Source organism: Polyergus mexicanus, unplaced genomic scaffold (assembly GCF_030449975.1).
Source record: "Polyergus mexicanus isolate NDT 795.1 unplaced genomic scaffold, iyPolMexi1.0 SCAF_1, whole genome shotgun sequence".
NCBI classification, from domain to species: Eukaryota; Metazoa; Arthropoda; class Insecta; order Hymenoptera; family Formicidae; genus Polyergus; species Polyergus mexicanus.
The window spans coordinates 1722688-1746209 of NW_027223321.1; the positions used below are offsets into that span (position 1 = coordinate 1722688).

The window sequence follows — 23522 nt, forward strand, 5'->3', positions numbered from 1 at the left end:
GTTATACGATTTTAACGACTATCACGATAGTCATATCGCGTCTTCATGCGTATCGGGATTTGTTGTTACCATTTAAGTTCTTTTTTACAATCGTCACCTTTTTTAAACCGTATGCAATTTATTACATATTTCATTTAGATTGATAATTAAAATAACATTTATTGAGCAATATTTTACTACACAGAAATGATTTCGTGGTATGATTTCTTAGATAACCTTTGATCATTAATTATGAAAACCGAGCTCCCGAGATGAACGGCGAATATATAATAAGCATTTCAACGTCACGTTACGACAATTGCATGTATTTGCACATTTTCTATTATACATACAAGAATTCAATTGAACGATTTGCTTTTATGTACAGCAATTGTTCGTATATCCATAAATATTACGTTAAATAATAAAATGTGATAATAAAAGAAATTTTTTAGAGAAGAAATATAATAATTCACAATTTTCATATTTTACAATCTCATATTGTTAAGAAACTGTATTTATTAGAGAGAGATCTAGACAAGATGATCTTATGCATATCTTCAGGGTTGAAGAGTCGCCAGAAAGCCTGAGCAGCTTTCTTCCGTAGGCAGACATTGTCCGAACGCTTCTAGTAATAACGGTTCTTCTTTAATCGCTATTTCATAATCACGGAAAGATATTTTGCCATCGTGATCGACGTCGAGCTTCTTTAAAGCTAGTTCTGATAAATCTTTCACTCCTTCGTCTGGGTCCTCTTCGCCAGGCTGCTTTATCAGGCAATTTCTACAAATACATAAATAAAATATAAATATAAATATAAATATAAATATAAAAATATAAATATAAATATAAATATAAATATAAATATATAAATATAAATATATAAATATAAATATAAATATAAAAATATAAATACAAATACAAATACAAATACAAATACAAATACAAATACAAATATAAATATAAATATAAATATAAATATAAATATAAGTATAAGTATAAATATAAATATAAATATAAATATAAATATAAATATAAATATAAATATAAATATAAATATAAATATAAATATAAATATAAATATAAATATATATATATGAATAAATGAAAGAATTTTTACCGATTGTAAATATTTGATACAATATGTATAATAGACAAAAATAAGATTATGATGAGATAAAGCTTTAATCATCTTACTTAAGTAATTGAAAGATTTCGTCCTTTGTGATATATCCATCGTTATTCAGATCGTATACACGAAAGCAGAAAGTGATTTTGTCACGTAGATTGCCTCGCAAAAACACGTCGAGTCCCATGATCCAAGGCTCTAATCGAATAACGCCCTCGATCTCTCGGTCCCAGCAACAGAATAGACGCTCCACCAAAGTGTCCTCCGTGATCACGTGAAATGTATTGTGGAGAAGTTCTCGAAAAATATTTCTGTCGATTCCCTGAGATGACAATGAAAATGAGATATTTTCTAATATTTTCTAATAACTTCATACATATATAATTTGTTTTTATATATATTAATAATCTAAACATTTTTTTAATTAATAAAAGTTTATAACGTTAATTAACTTTCGATTATAAATGGCATAAGTACCTCGACAGTTGGCCTCGATTGTGGTCTTCTACCGATGAATATCGATCGTTCGACTTGTTGTTGATTGGAATTGGTTGTTAACTTCTTGTAAAATTTGCAGAGATTGTCTAACTCTACCCTAACAAACCAAGTATACGTTAAATTATAATTTAATAGTTATAATAGATAATGATAATAATATATAATGTTTATTCTTTTCAATTTTTATATAAAATTATACTATTAAATTAACATAATTTACAGTAGAGTTTAATTCTCATTCGTATTTTCATTTAACTTTTTATTAATTTATTGTTTATCGTTTTATAAATTCTCCAGACTTTATTGATCCCTTTCTCTTTGTAAATCTTTCTTAATTGAATTCTTCACTTTTTATTACATAAGTAATTATATTTTTTTATCGATAAAACGTAATTGCGATTATACACTCGACATGAGTACAAAGGGAAAAAAATCCAATTGACAATTAAAATGATTCGTTTAATGCGACTGATAATCAAAATAAGGTACTTGCAAATTAATGGACGCGGCTATACGCGAAAATTATCGCGGCAATCGACGCAGTGTTAATCAACTCGCCTGGAGAATCTCGTCTTTTTTTTAAGAGACTCGATCACTTTGACGATGTACGCGGAGTTTCTCCCGCCCCCGCCCTCCGGCATCCTTCTGCGACGTCTCCTTCTCGGCGGTTCGTCTTTGCCGGACGCGGCGCAGCTTTGCCGTTTTGAGTTGACGGATGTCTTGCGACCGCTTGACAGAAATAGAGAGACGCTCTTGACGAGCGTCGCGCCGGCACGAAGGCTTATGCTGGTTGGACGCTCGGCGCCGACGCCGACGCCGAGGCCGACGCCCGGCTCATCCCCCATTGCGGACGTGGCGCTTCGTTGCTCGGACATGCCGATTCAATGACTGAAAGTGATTTTAAAATGATTGGTATTTTAATTCAGATTGTTCAGACGCATTAGAGATTTATAATAATAGATTCTCGAGATTTTTTTCTATCTGAAGAAATAAAATAATTATGCAATTATCTTTTAAATATATACATATAACGAGACTGTATATTTATTTCCTAAAGAAAGATATAAATGGCACTGGTTGATTTAGAATATTGAATTATTTGAACAATTGTTTTTTATTCTTAAATTTACGCAGTAGAGTATATATATTAAGAGTAATGTAGCATAATAATTTTATAATTACTATCGCTGAAATAATAATAATAATAATAATATAATACATGTATACTTTATTTATATTATATTCAATTAGATGATGTTTTTTGCTTAAAACGTAATAAATAATAATCACATATATACAGTACTGATATATACGATTAAATATTTGCAGACATGATGTACATGACGAGATTTCTTTCTTTGCCTCTTGCAAGTTGCACGTATACATTAAATGGGGCAATCATCATGATTGTAATAAAAATGCAAATTTGCTTAATAGAAATAGAAAAGGAAAAAATTTATGAAAATAGAAACCGTTACCACGAATCGCTATAGCCATTCCAGTCGATTGATCGATAAAAAATAAATCGCAAAGCCTTTTTTTTATTAATGGTAACCGAAAATTGCGAACGCGGTCAATCAAAGCCGACTTAACTCATCAAAAGATTGTCTCTCCCTCTCTCTCTCTCTCTCTCTCTCTTTCTTTCTCTCTTTCTTTCTCCCATGTCCAACCAATTTATTATTATTTACAATCACATTTGCGTAATTCTCTTCTTGCTCGATTTTGCTCGCGAAACTCATGTGCATTTTCGTGGCACGAATAATATATTCTAATGAACTTAAATCGCGCATTTACATGTGCGTAACTTGAACTGCGCGCACAAAGAAAGAAAATACAATTTGCATTTTATAGGAAGAAAGAGATTGCTAAGATTTATGATATAAAGCGCAATATATAATTTACATATTGTACACATAAACATAATTTAAATTATATCAAAAATACACTAAAAAGATATTATATCTAATATTATATTTCAATCTGCGAATAATATATATATATATATTAAAACTGCTATTGTAAAGAGAGTTCATGTCTCACTGCCGTTTTGCAAGATAAAATGTAAAAACTTTTCTCATTAGATAATGAATATAACTCACGCCGCAAGTTATGTCCGAAACTCGTACATTATTTTGGATTTGTTTCAAACACGCAATACCAGGTAGAATTGAGAAACTTTAAAGTATCTAAGCACACCTCTCTTTTTTCACTTCTAATTTATGCATAATTATATTAACAATTTTACAAAAACATATATTTTACACATGTTTTGGTATTTTACAATATTTAAAAGCAATTCAACTTTGAAACTTTAATGTCAAGTCTTTATAATATTTTTAAACTTAAATAATTACTATTTTAAACATAAGACTTACTTATGCGAACAGAATAATAAAGCGCTTGAAACATGAGATACAATTTCTTAAAAGAGCTATTATTTTGAATAATGCATGCCTTATCTTCGAGTAATCATTTCTAACAACGCGCATGCATCGAGAATCGCTCCTGCAAACGCAAAGAGACAATTCATAGCACACGGAATTGCAATTTTGAAAGCGTAATTTTAATCTTAAATAAAATCCCTACAATTTCCTCGGATTATATATGATTCTAAATCTATTTATCTTTTTTATATATTATTTTTACACACACAATTATGTTTTTTTTTTTTTTTTCAAAGATTGTTTTGCTGAAGACGATTAAATATGATATAAAAATTTTTTAAATTCTTATTTATTTCCTTTTTCTCGGATATATTAATTATATAAATATAAAATTTTAAAGAAAATTTAATAACTTTGCGAATGTAACTTTATTTTAAGCCTTATAGAGACAAAGAGAACTATGATAGTACGCGAAATTATAGATCGTGATACGATAATGATCGACACTTCTATTTCGAAGCTATGGATTCCCTCAATTTAACTTCACAAACTTCTAGCAACGAGATTGCATGTAGCATGCATGTGAGAATCTTGTTTTAATCTATAAACGAATTAAAAATATACCACCATATATATATAGTAAGCCTTGATATGATGGCCAATTTCCAGGATTCTACAGGATTTCATATCAGATAAATCACCTTATTATTTAAGAATGCAAAGATTTTTGGAAAATGCAAATTATATAAAAAAGAAAATTGATTATATGTGTATGTAATATATATATATATATATATATATATATATATATATATATATATATATATATATATATACATTAAGGAATACATCGAGGAATATTATATTATCATATTATATTTTTAATTATTTTTATTTGTGGATATTAATTACAAGTGGAAAAAGTTACGTGATTTATAATAAAATTAACCAAAATATTTAATTCTATATTAAAATATAATACAGCGATAAATAATCGTCAATAGCAATTGCACTTTCAATTATTTGAAAGAATATTATTACTAATAATTTATCACTGCAATCAAAGACACAAAAGATTTTCTGTCCTCATTATCTCTCCCACCGCTCCAAGAATAATTCGAGATATTAGAATCTGGCTAAAGATTATCAAAACGAATTCACTATATCTTGTTTGTTTAGTATGCGTTTAGTGTGATTGGCACGTTCGATTAAATCGGAAAAAAAACTTACCGAATAGTGACAAAGGACTCCTTCCGTCGGGATCAGAACTTCGTCGTTAGAAGCGACTACGTTTTATCGATCAAACATATCAAATAGCGAGGTTGAAAAAATGCGATATGTAACAACAGATCGGATAAACATGCATAAATTTTCATCATCAAACAATAAGACACAAACTGCGCTACAATAAAGTTAAACCATTTGGATAACAAAAATTTTCGATATGATTTTATTAAAATTATTGATTTATTTTGTTTATCCGATGGAAACTACGTAGCATAAGTAATGTAATATGTCTACGATTAATTAAGATTCATATGTTTTTAATAATATATACATTATAGATATTTCTTTTGAGATAATCGTGGTCGTCAAATGATGTTTTTTCTGAAAAATATAATAAAATTAATAATTAATAAATCAATATATCAATAATTCTGTATTCTTTATTTCTGTAACAATCTTACTTACATAGCGTGTCTAAACATTTTTGAATTTGCATCAGATGATGTCAGTTGAATATGAAGAAGCTTATTATCTGAGCGAGTATATAAACGCCGTGATTTCTTTGTATCTCTCATCAGCCCGTTCTACATAAAAATTTTAAGATATTACCTGTCTTATTTTTTATACAATATTCACGTCAGTATATCATATAGTTCATATCAGCTTAGTTATTTAATATTTAGAATTTTATTAGTGAATTATATTCCGACTGATATCAATATTAATAAAATCATTTATATGTACGTATTCTATTAAAGATATTTTCGGATACTTACTGATCCGGATATGTTCGTCAGTAATGTTTCCATTCTGATAGATGATATCAATCTCTTTCATATAATCGATTAGATCTTTTACATTATTCACGCTCGTTATCGTCGGTTTATTATTCGGTGTTTGCAAGATAGAATTTGTATCGTTATCAAGTTTAGCATACATATTTCTCATTTTTGATTGTTCTCGAGTAAGTTGATCGATAAGCGAGCTTAGTTGATTCAAAAATTGTATCTGAAATAGCAATGAAATGCATCGGTTTAGTCTAAATATGATAAATGAATTCTATTAATAGTTGATTAATTAATATCCTACAATTAATTCATTTAAACATGTTTTATAAAATATATACAGACCTCTCGTTTATTATTGTCCTTATCTCTGCTTATTTTTATGGCAGAATTAATGAGCTTCGCAAAGTTTTTTTCATACGATGTAATTAGCTCTTTTAGTTGCTCTGGCACATTTACAAGAGCCTCTTCGTCTATTAGATTTAAAAAGTTATACGATATAACGATTTTTACTTAATTCGAGGATGAGCGTTGTAATTCGATATAAATCTATGCAAGTTGCAGTCTGTGTTTTTTAAATTAAATAATTAAGATACGTGCGAATCATTCGCGTAACCACTCGTATCATCAAATACTTAATTTTTAATATAATATATATAATAAAATATATGCGATCTCCTTACCTGTGTCTCTTACGTTTGAAGGCGCGACCGAACGAGATTGCGCCTGAAAATGATATTCATCAAGACACAGTTGCCCGTACTTGGCACTTATTCATATTTAATATTAAAAAAAATCCGAGTAATGATAAATAGACAATGCACGTATAGGAGAATCATTAATTTATAAAACTTACTCCAATCGCGACGGCACTAAATAGAATCATAAGAAACTTCATCTTCATTTTTCGATCACTCGTCGAAATCGCACTTGGTACGTAAATGAAACTCTAATAGATCACTCTGATAAATGAAACCGTTTTATAGGCATCATGTGCGTGAACAAAGGCACTTGCGTATATAACGTTTTTCAAAACATTCGACGGAAACATCCGGTGGAGAATAAACGAACATATCGCTGTGAATCAAAATTACGCGAGTGCGATTATTCTATGCAAATAGGCAACAGGTGTACAATTGCATTTAATATTATTGCAGGAGAAATATATTTTTATTATTTTTTAATTATTATTTTTTTCCCCTGTCAATAGAAAATGAGTCGCGTTATGATTAGAAGATTGATAATGTATTGACATAAAACAAACGCGATGCGCTCTTCTCGAATTTGCATAGGACGATAATCCTGTGACGTTTCTGCGCCTAAAACTGCGATCAAGGATATTAAACCGACGAACGTCGAGGATCGAGTAATAAAAACTACAATCAATAGTTTGAATTATTCATTAGTATATTAAAGGCTGACAAAATGGATATAGGAGAATATTAGCATTTAATAATGTATCGGATTTAAAATTTACAAGACACGATGAGACGCATTAAATTATTTATATCAATGGCAGTTTATAAAATTGATAAGTAATAATAATTATTTTAATATATTAAAAAGATTGGAGGATAAATATAAGGAGGTTTATTTCTTTCTTAAATAAATTTATTACGTAAAGAAAACGTTTATACACACACTAATCGCACAAGTGTAATTGATTTATTGTTATGCGAGTCAACTTTCAATGATATTGATCGTATTTTTAGATCCAATTTCATCGTCCGTATCCACGGGAACTGCAATCAAAATATCATTGTAAAACATAAACTATCAATATTATTACACAATAATAATGGATAAGATCAGAATGACAAGAAATTAAAGTTATATCTAAAATGTTCGCGTGGCAAGAGATATATTTTACGCTTTTTGTAATGTATCAAAAATTCTCGATTTTTATCATTTCGTCTATATTTACCCAGAATTAGCAAATGAGTTTGCGAAGGAACTGCTGCCGAATGGCGTGCCTATTGAACCGGCACTGGATCCGCTGTTAGCGAAGGACCCACCGCCGTATCCAGGATATGTACTTCCGCCACATCCTCCACCGCATCCTCCATAGCCACCGCGTTTGCGAAAACCACCCCCGCCGAATCCGCCGCCGAACCCGCCACCAAATCCGCCGCCAAATCCGCCGCCAAATCCGCCGCCAAATCCTCCACCAAATCCGCCGCCTTGACCATATCCTCGTTTGGAACGAACGAGCTCCGGCGTGGCTGCTCTGATTATTCTTTGAAGACCTGAATAAAGAGTTTTGGAGATCTTACTCTCAAAATATAAAATTAAACTGTTACATTTTAAGAAATAAATTCTGAAAACTCAATAATAATTTATTTATCAATACAATAAATTAAAGATTTTGCACTATATGATGATAATGAATATTTTTTTAACGAGCATACAATGCATTTACATAATAAATCACGAAATATTCGAAATGTCAACAGCGTCTATAAAAAATAGATAAACTGATTGACTCGTGTTTAAACTAACTCGGTATTAATGCGTGCGACGCATGTTGTTGAAAACTTAGACAAAATAGAGTCAAACGTAACATACGAATTAGTAAATATATACATAATATCATGTTTTAGAATTAAATCTAGATGTGTGTTATTCTCTCACACACACACACACACACATATTCCGAATAAAAATATTTTTAATAAAATATTTTCCATTATCTTACAATCTCGATAAAAATTCAATCAAATAGCGATACGTCACATAATTCGATATTTATCACGTTTTCATCACTTTCACACATATTTCCACCGTCTAATTCTATCGTTTCTCTTTTCAGGTTTACCTTGAGATTGCAAAGCAGTCGTCGGCAATGCAACTGCAACTGCGACGAATAGTGCAACAAGCGCAAGGATTGTGATCCTTGACATTCTGCCGATGATGATTGTACTGTGAGCGCGAGTATCCAGTGTTAAATGACGACAAGAAAATCGGCCAAGCTGTCTTTATATATATGGCAACCCATACGCGCGTTCCGGGATATCCCGGCGTAGGTACGAAACGCAGGCACTTTCGGGCCGCATCGAATCAGTTGTATATCATTAGCGTGAACAAAACGAGTCTCTTCTTTGTCAGTGTTAAAGGTTGATGATGCGCAGTCGGTCCCCGGGTGTCCCTGAAACGATTCCCTGCTTGCATGGAAGATTCTTTCGTTCGACAAGTTTGAGCAGATGAGCAAAGCAATCCTCGGTATTTCTTGATAGATCGTCTTAATCGCTACTTCCTAAAAATTTTGAGAAAAAAGGAGAAGCGCGAGAACCGCAAGATCAGGTAAATCACTAACACAATATTTGTAAAAAAATTAAAATAATTAATTAATTAATTATAATAATAATAATTATTATTATTTTAGGCTAAAGTAATTTACACTAATATAATGTACTATTGAATTGTCAATAAGGGAATTAAGGTAATATTTATATTTATATTTAATAATAAACTATTTAATAATTAAATAATATATATCTTTTAAAAAAGATCTAATGTGCGAGAATAACAGTTTTCTTCTTGGAAAATTTCTATAAAGGTGGAAAAAATTTCATTTTTGTAGAACGCATACATTATAATCAAATATTTTACATATAACATGAAAATGACACATAATTTGTCATTTGTTAAGTTATAATAAATTTACAAAAAAAAAAAAAAAATCTAGAGAAGATTTATTTTAATTTTTAACCCTTTCAATAACTTTTTACCCATACAGCTTATTGCATAACACGATATTTAAAATACCATTTCTCAAGCTGTCGTCATATATGTAATAGCCTTCAGATGATATTTATCATCTAACATTACCTACATTCGAACTCCCGGACTAGCCGGCACGCTTTAAGAACCGTGTAATTTTGCTTGCCTGAGAGATACATTAACGGTCAACTAGCGGCCTTGATTTTGTCCGGGCTTCACGATCTTAGGTCGTTGAACGAATACACCTTGGGATTCCCATCTAGGTGCTGTTACTTTTATTATTACTGACAACATAACTTGACGATTGAAATAATCTTTGAATATTCAATTATTAATTATTATTAAATATTAGATATTATAAAGAATGGATTAGAAACAATTGAAAGATTTGTATTAGAAATTATTGATAAAATATGTAATTATTTTTAATAACATGAAAAATAAAGTAAAAAGTAAATATTAAGGAATTGTGTAGGTAAAATTAGCAGATGACATACATAGATTGTGCATAGATTTGTTTCAAGCAATTTTTTTAATTGGCAACACTTAAAAAATTTATTTTATAATGGAAATCCCCGTTATTATTCATAATTAATATATGTAGACAAAAAAATTCTCATTAGCATGGCTTGACTCATAAGCACTATGAATTTCTCGTTATAGTGTCATGCGTATTTATACATTACGAATTATATTTACGTACTCTGTTGCAAAAATGCTTCGGAGTTTCATTAAATTATTTAGAAATTAAAAAAATTAAATTAAATTAAACTCGCATGTATTTTGCATCGGATTCAAACAGAATCGTTTTAACAGTTACGTAAAACTTAAATTTGAAACTGTCCCAGGAGGAATTGCAAGTATTATACGCAACATATTTCAACGATTAAAAACCTAACATAAGATGCGCAAGGTGAACCGACAATTTGGTATACTCTTAGTCTATCTCTCGGAGCACAACTTTTCTGATGCGTATGTGAATAGTTTCTTTTCGTTATTACATAGCGCACACATCGCACTTAAATTGCGTAAACGCACGGCGCAAAATTACGGTATAAATTGCGTCAAACGGACTATCGTAATGATTGTTTGTCTTAATTAATCGTTCTCTTAAGGAAACGGGGAAAACATCTTTATATGTGCTACGTATTCGTATACGAGATATAACTCTACATATATTATTTTAATCCTATCGACCTTTTAATCAGCTATACACATAAATTTAATTATAATATTGCAAATAAAGTTGAAAATGTCAAAGCATGTAGTTTGGCCGTATTTCTATCTTCGCCAACATTTGTTCGTTATATGTGACACACAACTATTATTTTTTTCTCAATTTATTATGGACGATTAAAAATATATACTATTTTGAATGAAATTTAACATACGGCGTGGCTAATAACAGCTTTTAGAATGTTCGTTAATAGCAAATGCGTCAACTTCGGATTATATAACGTTTGTTGTAATTTATCATGTATCTGCGTAGTCCGCGTCTTTTTTTTCTTTTTTTGTTTTCTTGTTTTCTTGTTTTGAGTCTCAAGTGGACAAAATATGCGAATAGACGAAATAAGCGAGACTTCAGAATTTACGAAGAAACCACACACAAAATATCTTTTATTTTATTATTTTCTATTACATTAAAAGCAACCCTATAAAACAATAACAATTTAAAGCTTGGTATAGCTTATATATTGTGAATCTGTTATTTAGTCTACTTATTTGAATAAAGTATTTTACCTAAAAAATTGTACAATTCCCAGCAAATTAAAAATTGTTTTTAAATTATAGAGTTTTGTTTTTTCATAAAAAATATATACTTATATATATAATTAAATGTTATCCTTTCCTCCCATTCGAGATTCTGGAAAGAAGACCAAAAAGAAACAGCAGCCTCTAAAACCCAGAAAAAGAATAAAACGGGGATTTTGGCTTTGCCTATTTCCAGAATGAACTCATCTTTTTAACTTGCCAATAAGATTGATCGTTTTAAGAGTTAACTATTCCTCGTATGGCTGTGGGCGTCGTTTCTTTCTAATAGAAATAAACACATACGAGAAAATTATATTAGTTGTTATAAATTTGATACATATTGGTATTTATCTTATAATTATATATACACCATAACAAGATTACATAAACAATAAATGCAAAATTAAAATTGAAATACATCTAATTCGGAATTAAAATTTTTTCCCAACACGATTAAAGAAAATATTAATTTTTTAGTACGTGAAGATAGAAAATAACGTCTTTTCACAGGAAGAAAATAAAAAATTAATAAAAAAATTTAATTTACCCCATAGGAGATCCGCCGTATGCAGTGGCCACCGAACTAGCCATTCCGCCCTTTCCGGTAGAATAACTATTCGCAATGGCCGTGATGGTACCAGGAGAACCAGAGGATCCAGCACGAGTGGCTACTCTAGGGAAGCTGAAGACCATGGGAAAAAAATTGTTCAGATGAGGGAACCCTTGGCGACGTCGGTTGCCCTTGAAAGGTACAAACGGTATGGCCGGCTGGTCGTCATCATAGTCTTCCTCGTCTTCATCTTCATCGGCATCGTCAGTGACGGGTGTCTTGTGCGTCTTCTTCGTATGATGCATCTTTGGTCGAGTAACGGACACTTCCGTGCTGGTCGCGATCGGTTCTTCCGCTGATTGCGGGATCTCTGTGGTTTGCGGAATCTGTTCCGGCTCGTGGTGTTCCTGTGTAAGTAATATATATATACGTCATAATTTATAGTTGTGCTGTGAGAGATTTGTGAAAGATTTTATCAATATTTAACAAATTCAAAAATTAAAAATAAATTAATAATTTTTTATAATTTGCAAAATTTACATTAAATATATTATCTTCTTAACATGAATCTTGGCAGAAATTATAATCTCCCCCCTCTCTCTCTCTTTCTTGCTTTACAGTTTTTTAATGATTATTGTATACTTATACATTTCACAAGTTTCGTACCTGAAAGGTAGAAGAATCCTGATGATGATGATGATGATGCTTCTCTTCTTCGTGATGGTGATGCTCGTGATATTGCTCCTCCTCATGACGATGCACTTTATTCTGATGATGATATTGATGATGATGTTCCTCGTCGGATGCTGGCGCCGCCTGCGCCTGAGCGTTGGGTACTTCCGGTTCCTCGATCGGCTCCGGACCATCTTTGAGATGAGGCGCGTGCATACCGCTGAAGAAGGCCTGGCCGCTTACGGCGTTTCCTTGCGCGAAGAGACCCGTTGCATGATCGTCGTTACCCGAGCGACGTATCGGCCTGTAATATCCGGTGAACATCATCGCCCTGTGCGGATATGGGCGGGCGACTGTTCTCTTTTCTCTCAAGAATGTTGTAGGGCTGCTGTTGGAATCTATTATGACGGAAGCTGTGAACAATGCACATATTTAATTCAAGAATAAAAAAATACTATCATTAGTAAGTCAATACATTATATTTTATATATTTATATCGTTAGTTATTCCTTTATTCTCTGAAAAAAAAATTTGTGTCTCTTAATGAAACTGAAATATTTGTTGTTACTTGTATACTCGAAATATATTATTTAATAAATTTTGTTTTTTACATACATTGCAATAGCTGCTAAATAACATTAATCTAAAAAGATTTGGAGATTTTATATCTCTTATAATATAAAATAACTTTATATAATATAATTTTCTAAATTCTTTAGAAGATAAATTTTCCAAATATAATTTCTAAAATAAAAGAACATTAATTTCAATTTTTAACGCTTACTAGGCTTATCAGGAATCACCCTAGATTCTGCTATTGCGATCATCGATGCGGTGGCAACTAGAAAAAAACTAATCCAGCCTGCCATCTTTGTCAGACTCTTAATCTTTCTTCAAGCTCTACGCAATGATTACAAGGATTTATCCTTTTTCCGTTCAATGATCACTCGTTTTTCTTGAAAGACCCTTCGGGAAGTATCTCCGGCTTGTTCTTTTTAATCGTCTTTGATCAAAAATTGTGATAACCCAGCGATTCACTTCCACCGATCTTGTCGATCTACTTGACGCACCAACTTTTTCCACAATGCTGCTAGACTTGGTTGTCACAATTGCTTTTATACCACGAGATACACGGACATAGGCAAATACACGGTGATATGGGATGGACCCATTGGTGGACACAGGGGATATGGAATCGAGCGAATCCCCCACCATAGGTTTCGTCAAATGGTCGCTCGTACGGTCAAAGAATTTCCGTAAAGCACAGCATCGTGATCAACGGCTACGTGATTGTCATGACCGATGCGGCACATGCGTTACTAGTGATCCGCACCGATCGTAAATTCGCGGGATCGAGTCGATATAGAGACAATCATGCTCGATATATTAATCGGTATGCAAATAAATAATAATTATTGATAGCTATATCTGTCAAAGAGAAAATTATTATGGGATAACAATATCTTATAAAGTCTGGATTACATCCGCCATAACATAAATATATTAAGGTTTCTTTAAATTAAAAAGAAATATGAGAGGGAAGATCAATTTTAGACTGATTGTAAGCTTTAAAGTAATCTGTATACACGTATATACAATATTTTTATAATTTTATCAAAAACTTTAAATTATTTTTCCGATCTATAATTTAGTTTGATTAATCAAAAAGAGAGAGAATATTGAACGCCCAATAAATCTTGAGATCAGAAAAACTCGGGTTGGCTGAAGGCTTTTGGCTCTGAAACAAAGTGTTTATAATGAATTCACTTGAGAAACAACGAGAATGTGAATGGACAATGTTGTGGCGGGCCGATGACCAGTCGCTTTTCCTCTTTCACGACGTGATTTACTGAATCATCTCGATCGAGACACGCGATAAAGATTTAGCGTCCCAGACAAGTAGACTTGCCGCAAGAGGTTCACACATACGCACACATTTTCAATTGTTCTAAAAATATATAAGAATCGAAGGATTTTTCATTTATAGCCTATTATTTGTCTCGAGGGTAAAGTCTTCTTGAAAAGTTTTCAGAATGTCCATCATCGTTTGATTTCATTTACGTAATTTCTTTTTTCTTAATATAGAGATTATGAAAAGCTTTTGAAATATCTTGGTATATATTAAATATAATTCAAAATTAATTATAATTCAAATATATTAGTAATATATTTTTTTTTATAAGAAAATATTTCTGTTTGCGTATATATATAATATGAATATGACAATAAAAATATTAGATAAATCTAGATAAATTTATTTTTAAGTTATGTAAAATAAAAATAAATTGATTAAATTTGGGAGAAAAAGTTCATCGTATAAAAATTGAAACGTTTACAATAAAAAAAAAAAACCTGTAATCTTACGATTACAATAAAATTCTGAACTTTTAAATTCAAACCGGAATAACTACATGTGTATGATAAAATGCAACTGCGAGGAAGTCGCCCTGATATTATATTTACATCCCGAGAAAGTTACGACTGCAGAACGCTCCGCTGCATTCTCGTCACAAACATAAAATATAAATAAAGGCAAAGAGATATGTGAGAAGAGCTCGTCGGTAGTCTGTAAAGATAATTCTACTCTTCATCGCTACCTTTAAAGATGATGGAGCGTGGTAGAAGGAACACTGACATATAAGTCAGCGGATTTGACTAGACAGCGTATTTTACGATTCCGACCACGACATTGGACTCTTATGGATTCCCTGATCGTTCCCTTAAGAATTATCGTCGCCTCTGACCAGTCGCACCCGCGGATGCTCGAACATGTATGACTGACATAATATTAATATTAAGAGATCACACATTGCGCAGGGAGTTACGTCAAATACGCGTCATTACCCATGTATGATTGACGCATCGTTCTGCGCACCATAGATCATAATACTATAAACATAATAAAAATCGAAGCATGTAATACTCTTAAAAATTATAATTTCGTTAAATCTATTTTTATAAAAAATTAATATTTGATTTAGAAAAATTTCTATAATGTATTTAATCTCTTCGGCAATATTCGAAATTTCAGTTTTTTAGCACTAGGAGATTTTTGCAACGGAAAATATTTAAATATTCTTCATTACATTGATAATAAATCTGAATTACACATTCAATAAACATTCTGCGTTTTTGTAAAATCAAAGTTTATCAAAATGACATATAGTCCAGCAAAGAATCAAAGACCCTTTTTCTGAGAATTCTGCATTCGCGAATTAATTCGGCAATTGCGAATTTTAAAGTAAGAGAGAGTCTCTCGTAATCTAACTACCCGGATCTGTAGAGAAGAGCGCGTTGCTGTGAAGATTAATTTGGATGCTTTCCGAGAAGAGGCAGCGGCGCATAAAAATATTCTGGACAGGGCGATGTACGAATTTTGCGATATCAACCGCGATGCCTATCGTGCCTCCTTCCATCAGACACGCTGCTTTTTGATCCATCTGGTCACGCTCGAAAATACGATATGCGTGACTTGGAAAGCGGCGCGTTTCGGAGTTGATTCATGAAACAGCCCGAAATCACGACGTACACAACGTCCGCGATAATCGATAAATCGCCTAATCGATGGATATTGGAATAAAGAATATTTTAACTATTCAAATATCTAATTTCATTAGAATATTAAATTTTCAACGATCAAATAAACTACAACCATAGCGAATCATTATAATATATATAATATAAATTTAATCGAAACACACAAGTTCTTGATAAATTAAAATTCTTTCTTTATCTAATAGCTGGATTAGATCAATTTTGTGATAGATGAGCTACATAATGGATGCGGAAAATTTTATATGCGGAAATATATCGTTGCTTAATACAGATATGTATAAATGATTTAGAATAAATTTATTCTCTTTTTCGCTGATAATGCCATTCAATTTATTCCAAAGTTGGATTTTCGTTTGGAGACTTTGATTAGACTAATTGATATTGATAATTTTTATATATTTTTGTATTTCCTATCATGTACAATTTAATTCTTTGCTGTAGCACATGGTATATATTTAGAATTGAACCATTTTTGTATCAGGAGCTTTCGTAAATTATTTATTTATTTATTTATTTCCTGTCCTAATAATAAATTCATATCTCGTATACGAAGCAGGAGCGGAGTCCTATTCGTCGTAGAATCAAATGCCAAGATTCCCAGGATTTTGCGTTACATACGACTCCCGTTTTCGCGAATGTCTACGCCAACGGGTTTGCCGACAGAATTTCATTTGGTGACATCGCATAGGCTGAATTAAGATTAGCCGATGTCGAATTACACGTGCTGCGTGGGACGTCGATCGGCTCACGTGCGACAAGCGGTCGGGAACGTGAGACATGCTAAGATCGTACTACATATACTCCAGCGGATAGTCTAGCCCAAGTGAGATCTTGCCGAACGATCGGCTGGTAAATGATGCTGATTAATTCGTGACGCATGTCAAATCGATTGGGCGATATGCGCGAATTTGTCGTGCGTCAATTCCGAAGTAAAAGATTAAGAATACCTTCACGATTAACAAGAAGGTCTCTTGAATTCATATCTTTGATTTAACGATAACCTTGACACTTTCTAAGAATTTTCTTTATTCTGTTTAACATATATTCGTATTTGCATAAAATTTAGTAATTTAACGGAATATTATGTGTGTATAATTATGTGTGTGTATAATAATTAATAATATATATAATTTTATATATGTATATAATATATTTTTTACTTATATAAATATGTTTATTTTCTATATACGATTATATATTTATTATTCAATTTTATTATATACTTCTTATTTAAATGTTACATAATATTTTATAATGATAATTTTTTACAAAATTTACAAGTATTGCCTCGATCGGATTCTGTTTGTAAATATCGTGTTTTTTATTGAAAGCTTCTTGCAAGCTTTATTGGATATTAAATGCTCGTAATGGAGATTTCCGTTTCATTTCTCACAAACCATCGGCTTAAGGCACATCCTGTACTTATGTAGACAACTAACAATACCCACGATCTTATTCGGAAGCAAATCACGAAGTGTAATCCGGTAAGTCTGGTAAGCACAACGGGTTGAAAGACCGCATAACATTTCGCCTGCGGATTGCGTTCATTTTGTAAATTTTTAAAATAAAACGGAGGAGAGGTTTGCGTGTTTGCATCACAGCATAGTACGCATTGCTTTAGACATACATTTTATTCAGTAGCGTAGGCAGGATGAGAGAAACGCATCGAGAAAATTGGAAAATTTAGAAGAACAATAAATATTACCACGACCGTAATATTTTTATTAAATTATTTAAAGATTATGTAAGTAACAGTATTTTATATAATATTTAACATATATATGTGTGTGTGTGTGTGTGTGTGTGTGTGTGTGTGTTTATGTAAATTTTTAGTAATCTCACGCTACTATAAATAATTTTCAAAAATGTTATTTTCCTAAATTAACGAAACAATCGCCGTTAGAAAATAAAAATTGTGAAATTTTATAAATAATAATGTTAAATTTTAATACTTGACATTTTTACAATTTCATAAAATTTGATAAGCTTGATCAGTCTTTTAGCTGCGCCACTGATATCACTAATCAGCAGTCAGTGGATCGACGACAGATACCCGCTTTGGATTTAACGTCTAGCTTTTCCAGGGAAGGCATAAAATAGTCGCAGGTGCACCATCGTCGGCTGACATAAACGTCTGCGCGTATCTACATACGTGCTAGCGATATACACATACGCGAGACAAACGTTACGAATCCTGCATCGCGATGGAGATCCGATGCAAATGCGAGATCAGGTCGAAGACGAAACACCTGCGCCGCTCCATTCTCTTTACTGCCTGAGGAAATTGATCGGCTGGATTTGTATTCACTTCGTAGAATGTTACTTCCGCCCTGAATCGATGCGTGAGATTGAGATCATTTCAACTTTGACGTAAGAATCTTTAATACAAGAAATTATTTATATATAATTATTTATATATAAATAACGATAAATAATAAATATTTTCATATTATGATTAAACCGATATGCTGCGGTAATATTATTTTGTATAATTTAATAATTACAGAACACAAAGTTAATTACAGATATTTTTATCTATAATATTTATTAAGAGAAATATTTTATTTAATAGAAATTTAATTTTTTAGCGAATGGTATTAATGGCAATTTTTCTTCTTTGTTAAATGTTTTGTATTTTTAGTTAGATAAATATTTATATGGCTAAGAGAAGGAATGCGACGTCCGCTCTTGATTCTGCAGTCTTAAATCAATGTCACATCTCGCCACCGTATTTTTATTTGCGTGTTGTAACGTCAAAGGAAAAATATGACGAACGAACGCACGAATGCGTCACAGTATCTGACTACGAAATCACCATGAAATATATAGTGCTGGATTTAATGCTCGAACATTTTTCTGCTCCCTACGCATAAAAGTAAACGGTAAATCTTTTGCAACGTTTACAACTTAGCCGTAAATCAAAATCCAAAGATCTTCCGACACGCAATCGATTCAAAGAAAAGTCGTAATTTCTTTCGCATTACGTATGCGGACGAAAACTGCGAGTACAAAATACAATTTTATTTGTCAAAGATGATAAACGCATATGGTCCCTCATTTTTGCATCATTACTCATTGCTTCATGCTTATTGAAGGTAATGCGAAAATTGCGTTCAGCTAATGACATAGAATAAACACATTATAATACACGTGTCTGTGAAGGAAAAAATTATAAAGTATATAAATCCAACAAATAATTAAATAGAAAAAAAAAACAAAATATTTTCTAAAACTACGTAAAATGAAAAATTTTAAAAAGGTTAACAATCGATGGAAATCAAGAAATTTAAAATAGAACAGAAGTTTTACAAAATCAAAGATCTACGAAATAACAGATGACAAGTGTCATTATGGTCTTCGTTTTTCTATCTTTAATTCTACAGGCGTTGAAAGTGACCATAAGCAACTTATTATTATTAATTTCAGTCAGTCAACGAGAATATCAGAGATGAACCTGAAGATGAGAGAAGCTAAGCAGGTAAAGTGCATGTTTTGGGTGTGCGTGTCACGTGCCGTGGATGCATCGCGTAATGTAATGTACGCGATGTATCGCCGCATAACAATCGTGATAGCGGCTGCCTTTTGAGTGCGGGTTGCCATATTTCAGGCAACCGAACTTTTTTTTCGGCTCACACACGAACGCGGAATGCTTGACAATCAGCTGACTATTGCGGCAGCCGCATTGTGGTTTGTAGGACCGTCATGTAAAAGCATGTATATTCGTAAAAAGGTATATTCAAATCCTATTCGTTGGTATCTCTCAAAAATTTATCGCCTTATGCCGTTTTAAAGCACTTGTGCTCTATTAATAATAATAATAAAAAACGTATAAGGAGCTGTGTTATTTTGGCTCTGGATTGTATTAAAATTTTTAAGTATTATTATTTATATTAAGTCAGATATTTTATAATAAAATAATTTTTGCCTAAAAAGTGTAATGTAAATTATACACTTTTTAAGTTGCTGAATATATAATCATAGCATTTTTACCTGTAACAATTAACTATCTTATTATTAATTTTTATCTGTCATATTGATTTGCCATGTTAGATTTAGCATTATTAAAGCATTTAATTTAAAAGTATTTTCTTAATTTTTAATAAAAGTAAATTATCAGAGAAAAATAAACTATAATATAAATAATTAAATAAATCGAATAAAACATCTATTGCAATAAAAAAAAAAAAAAACTTATCTTTAAAACAAATTTTGTGAGTCTACTTTTTTATCATCTTAGACAAAACATATCGTGTTTAGCGACTCAGAAAACACAAGATTAATATATGTATATATAATTTATGTTATACTTTTTAAATAGAAATAGATATTGTTTTTGATTCTTGTTTCTCTCTCAAGAAAAATTCGAGTTTTCAGGAAGAAAATGATATATTATCAACGCAAAGTGAGGAAGCTGGAAGTGTTATGACACAGAAGAATTTTATTGTACTTTTTGTTACATGAGCCGTGGCCTAAAAATTCGTCGAAAGAAATGTGATCACAGATGAGGGTGTAGAGGATCGTGCGGTTGTCCTCAGAGTAAAATTTTCACCGTTTCCTAGATTTCAGCAAGTATCCCGCGACGCCCAAATCCAGATACCTGAAACATTATACATAAGTGAGAATGAGAATCCGTACACATTTCTACATATAATTAATATTATTTTGGAAAATCAACAATATAAACGTAAAAAATACATTTTAATTAATTTCTTTTCACGTATTTGTTTTTAAAATTAACTATATTAAATACATATCCTTCTTCGATCTTAATGTATATACATATATATAATTCACAAATTTTATTTTACATTAGAGAAAATTTTGTGTTAATATCTTAACACATTTTTTTTGTTTCATTATTCGACAAGAATTAAACGTTGACAAATTTTATTTCTACAATAATTGTTTAACTATCAGTAAACAATAATCGGACGAATTTGTGCTGAGAATTTAGCAATATCAAAAATATTATCGGTAGTTGGTATTAACTAAGGTTTCTTAGCTCTGTTTTAAAAATTATAATCATGTACACTAATATAATTTAAATTATAATTTAGTCACAACATTAATACTTCGATACTTTTTGCACTAGAGATATAAAAACTAATTAATTCAAATTAGATTTGATCAATAAATCGATTTTTCCAGGAAAATATTTGTTTTCTGTCAATTCACCTCCTTCGCGCTGTAACAATGCCACGTTTCTCCCTTTTTTCCAGCGTTATACGGCTTCCATCGGTAGAAACGAGTCTGGATGCAATTGCGGTCGGTTTTTCTGGTGGACCAGTAGTTCCTGACGGCACGTTCGACAATAATCTTTTGCCCTGACGATTTTCCTTTGATTTCCTTCTGACATTTAAGTCCGACGATACGACAATTTCATCAAATGTCTGGCCGAAAAATGCTGCGTAATTATGGGGAAAGTTAAATAAAAATAATATAAAAAACTACGGAAGAGAGTACAATAAAAAAATATTTTAATCGAGAAAAAAATTTCAAATAAATCTTTCTTTGATAAAAGGAACACAAATTAACATGCGCACGCGACGACAGTTACATAAAGTGTTATTTAAAAAAAAAAAAAAAAAAAATTAATATTATTAGATTCAATTTATTTTAATTACATTTTATACACAAAAAAATTATAAAATTAATACATTTTTAATTTTTTTTTATACTTACGTTTTTCATTAGATGCCGTTCCCTGAGAATTGATTACGACACAGATTGAACTGAGTACCAAAAGGGCTAAAACTCTTATCATTTTGCGACGGAAATTTTAATATGTCCAAAGATCGAAATTTTTGTTATCCTATAAAGTAAACAAACAGAAATAATAAGATACAAGACAAAATATAAGATAAAATATAAAATTATCTCTAATTAATGCAGTTCTTTGTGCGGTTACTTTACGCCTACGCAACGAGAAATTCTCAGCATCCATCGGCTTTAGACAGAAGCGTTAAAAGACCTTCGACGATTCCGCAATCGCTATCCGTAAGAACACGAGTTCGAAGAATTACTATTTCAATCACTTTCTAGAGCGGTCAGCGTTGGTAGAATCTTACGTAAAAGCAACGAGATTGTGCAATTCGGTGTTATCGCAACCGGACGATCACGTTGACATTACACAAAATATACATTTCGCATTTCATACATAGATGATATTCAAATATTTCCTACAAATTAGTATTTTTGAACAAATGTCCCCGCTAAGAATATTTTATAAAAAATTGAAATGGTTAATATTGAATTTAAAAAGATTTATGCAAAGTGTGTATTTAAAATAATAAATTAAATAATATGATGTATATGCTTTATATATTGTATTTGTTTTTTCGTCTCTCCTTTCTAAGTAAACAAGAAATTATATACTAAGATCAGCATTATGCTATCTCGATCACAGTCACGTGATCGCATAATGAATAAGAATAACGGAAATTCGAAAAGATATCTTGGGGCATTTAAATAACGTTGTCAAAAATTATAATTTTTTTTTTAAATCTTTATACATCGTTTTGATCTCTTTATAAATTTTACAATTTTTATACCTCAAGCGTGATATCGATTCAAGAAGAACGAACGGAGAAACCTACCGAGTCTCATATCGTTCGCGAGAAAAAGTCAATCATACCGTATTCAGCGCTACGATTGACCCTTATCACTGTTTAGCGCGCGATATTTTTGCTTGCGACCTCGCGAAACGATAAGAACGAGATTCCTTTACAATCGACAGGACTCACTTATCGGTACCAAGGGGGCCTCGGGGACTTAGCACTTAGTACTTAGAGCAGTACGTACATCACGACTTACCGACGATAAGTTGAGGATACTTTCCGAGTCGACAACCGCACGAGAAATGCGAGCACAATGACGCGGGAGCCTTCAAGAAAACATCGCGGATTTACTATAGTGCGTGGAGAACAGGAACCTGGGTACCAGAAGAAGGCGCTTTAAAGGCGTCACGTACTGTAGTTTGTTGCACCGACCGGACCACTTTCTATTTCATTTTTTTCCTCTCGATCCTCTCCATCTCTATCACTATCTCCTTCTCTCGCTCCCTCCCCTTCTGATTTTCTCTCGCTTTAGTCGAGCAATTCTTGTATTCTTTCTCTTTTTGTACAGACGGAGGGACTGGTTTACCGGCTGGCAGGGCCGTAGGTGCCCAGGAACGGCTAAATAATGGTTAACGACAGGACGGACCTTTAACGAGCCTCTTTGACGTATCTCGAGTGTCGTGGATGTTATTTCTTTAGAGTAGACGTCGTTAT

At 31.7% G+C, this 23522-nt stretch overlaps 4 protein-coding genes, 1 long non-coding RNA gene and 1 pseudogene across 7 annotated transcripts; 1 reads left to right on the forward strand and 5 right to left on the reverse strand.

Annotated features, from left to right (window-relative positions):
- Positions 1-378: 378 nt before the first annotated feature.
- On the reverse strand, positions 379-2481 carry LOC138937898 (calaxin-like). Its single transcript, XM_070304570.1, has 4 exons — positions 2165-2481; positions 1586-1703; positions 1177-1430; positions 379-762 (listed from the first exon to the last, which is right to left on the reverse strand). Exons 1-4 carry the CDS (start codon positions 2479-2481, stop codon positions 540-542), a joined length of 912 nt encoding a protein of 303 aa, XP_070160671.1. The 3' UTR covers positions 379-539.
- Positions 2482-4061: 1580 nt separating this feature from the next.
- Positions 4062-7053, reverse strand: LOC138938960 (uncharacterized; annotated as a pseudogene).
- A 550-nt stretch (positions 7054-7603) lies between these two features.
- On the reverse strand, positions 7604-8943 carry LOC138937910 (uncharacterized). Its single transcript, XM_070304596.1, has 3 exons — positions 8818-8943; positions 7927-8248; positions 7604-7744 (listed from the first exon to the last, which is right to left on the reverse strand). Exons 1-3 carry the CDS (start codon positions 8900-8902, stop codon positions 7723-7725), a joined length of 429 nt encoding a protein of 142 aa, XP_070160697.1. The 5' UTR covers positions 8903-8943; the 3' UTR covers positions 7604-7722.
- On the forward strand, positions 8791-13230 carry LOC138937916 (uncharacterized). The gene is made up of 4 exons (XR_011447592.1): positions 8791-9025; positions 9108-9302; positions 12029-12435; positions 12683-13230. It is a non-coding gene; the product is annotated as an uncharacterized lncRNA (long non-coding RNA).
- LOC138937903 (AT-rich interactive domain-containing protein 1B-like) lies at positions 11526-13566 on the reverse strand. The gene is made up of 4 exons (XM_070304584.1): positions 13481-13566; positions 12691-13109; positions 12022-12431; positions 11526-11756 (listed from the first exon to the last, which is right to left on the reverse strand). Exons 1-4 carry the CDS (start codon positions 13563-13565, stop codon positions 11723-11725), a joined length of 948 nt encoding a protein of 315 aa, XP_070160685.1. The 5' UTR covers position 13566; the 3' UTR covers positions 11526-11722.
- A 7109-nt stretch (positions 13567-20675) lies between these two features.
- LOC138937921 (uncharacterized) lies at positions 20676-23147 on the reverse strand. Of its 3 annotated transcripts, none has more exons than XM_070304617.1 (4): positions 23065-23147; positions 21934-22063; positions 21427-21655; positions 20676-20848 (listed from the first exon to the last, which is right to left on the reverse strand). In XM_070304617.1, exons 2-4 carry the CDS (start codon positions 22013-22015, stop codon positions 20797-20799), a joined length of 363 nt encoding a protein of 120 aa, XP_070160718.1. In that variant the 5' UTR covers positions 22016-22063; positions 23065-23147; the 3' UTR covers positions 20676-20796. The 3 variants fall into 3 exon arrangements, with proteins under 3 accessions (XP_070160718.1, XP_070160734.1, XP_070160727.1); XM_070304633.1 differs by having other exon boundaries at positions 23053-23068; XM_070304626.1 differs by lacking the exon at positions 23065-23147 and adding an exon at positions 22160-22247.
- Positions 23148-23522: the final 375 nt, after the last annotated feature.

Coding starts and splice junctions, on each gene's coding strand:
- LOC138937898 (XM_070304570.1), bottom strand. CDS start 2,481: ATGTCCGAGCAACGAAGCGCCACGTCCGCAATGGGGGATGAGCCGGGC. Junction 1,704..2,164: donor AAAAAGACGAGATTCTCCAG/GCGAGTTGATTA, acceptor TTGGTTTGTTAG/GGTAGAGTTAGACAATCTCT. Junction 763..1,176: donor GAAATCTTTCAATTACTTAA/GTAAGATGATTA, acceptor ATGTATTTGTAG/AAATTGCCTGATAAAGCAGC.
- LOC138937903 (XM_070304584.1), bottom strand. CDS start 13,565: ATGGCAGGCTGGATTAGTTTTTTTCTAGTTGCCACCGCATCGATGATC. Junction 12,432..12,690: donor AGGATTCTTCTACCTTTCAG/GTACGAAACTTG, acceptor TTACTTACACAG/GAACACCACGAGCCGGAACA. Junction 11,757..12,021: donor TACGGCGGATCTCCTATGGG/GTAAATTAAATT, acceptor TATTTCTATTAG/AAAGAAACGACGCCCACAGC.
- LOC138937910 (XM_070304596.1), bottom strand. CDS start 8,902: ATGTCAAGGATCACAATCCTTGCGCTTGTTGCACTATTCGTCGCAGTT. Junction 8,249..8,817: donor GACTGCTTTGCAATCTCAAG/GTAAACCTGAAA, acceptor CTCTTTATTCAG/GTCTTCAAAGAATAATCAGA. Junction 7,745..7,926: donor AACTCATTTGCTAATTCTGG/GTAAATATAGAC, acceptor TTTTGATTGCAG/TTCCCGTGGATACGGACGAT.
- LOC138937921 (XM_070304617.1), bottom strand. CDS start 22,015: ATGATAAGAGTTTTAGCCCTTTTGGTACTCAGTTCAATCTGTGTCGTA. Junction 21,656..21,933: donor AACGGCATCTAATGAAAAAC/GTAAGTATAAAA, acceptor ATAATTACGCAG/CATTTTTCGGCCAGACATTT. Junction 20,849..21,426: donor ATTGTTACAGCGCGAAGGAG/GTGAATTGACAG, acceptor ATAATGTTTCAG/GTATCTGGATTTGGGCGTCG.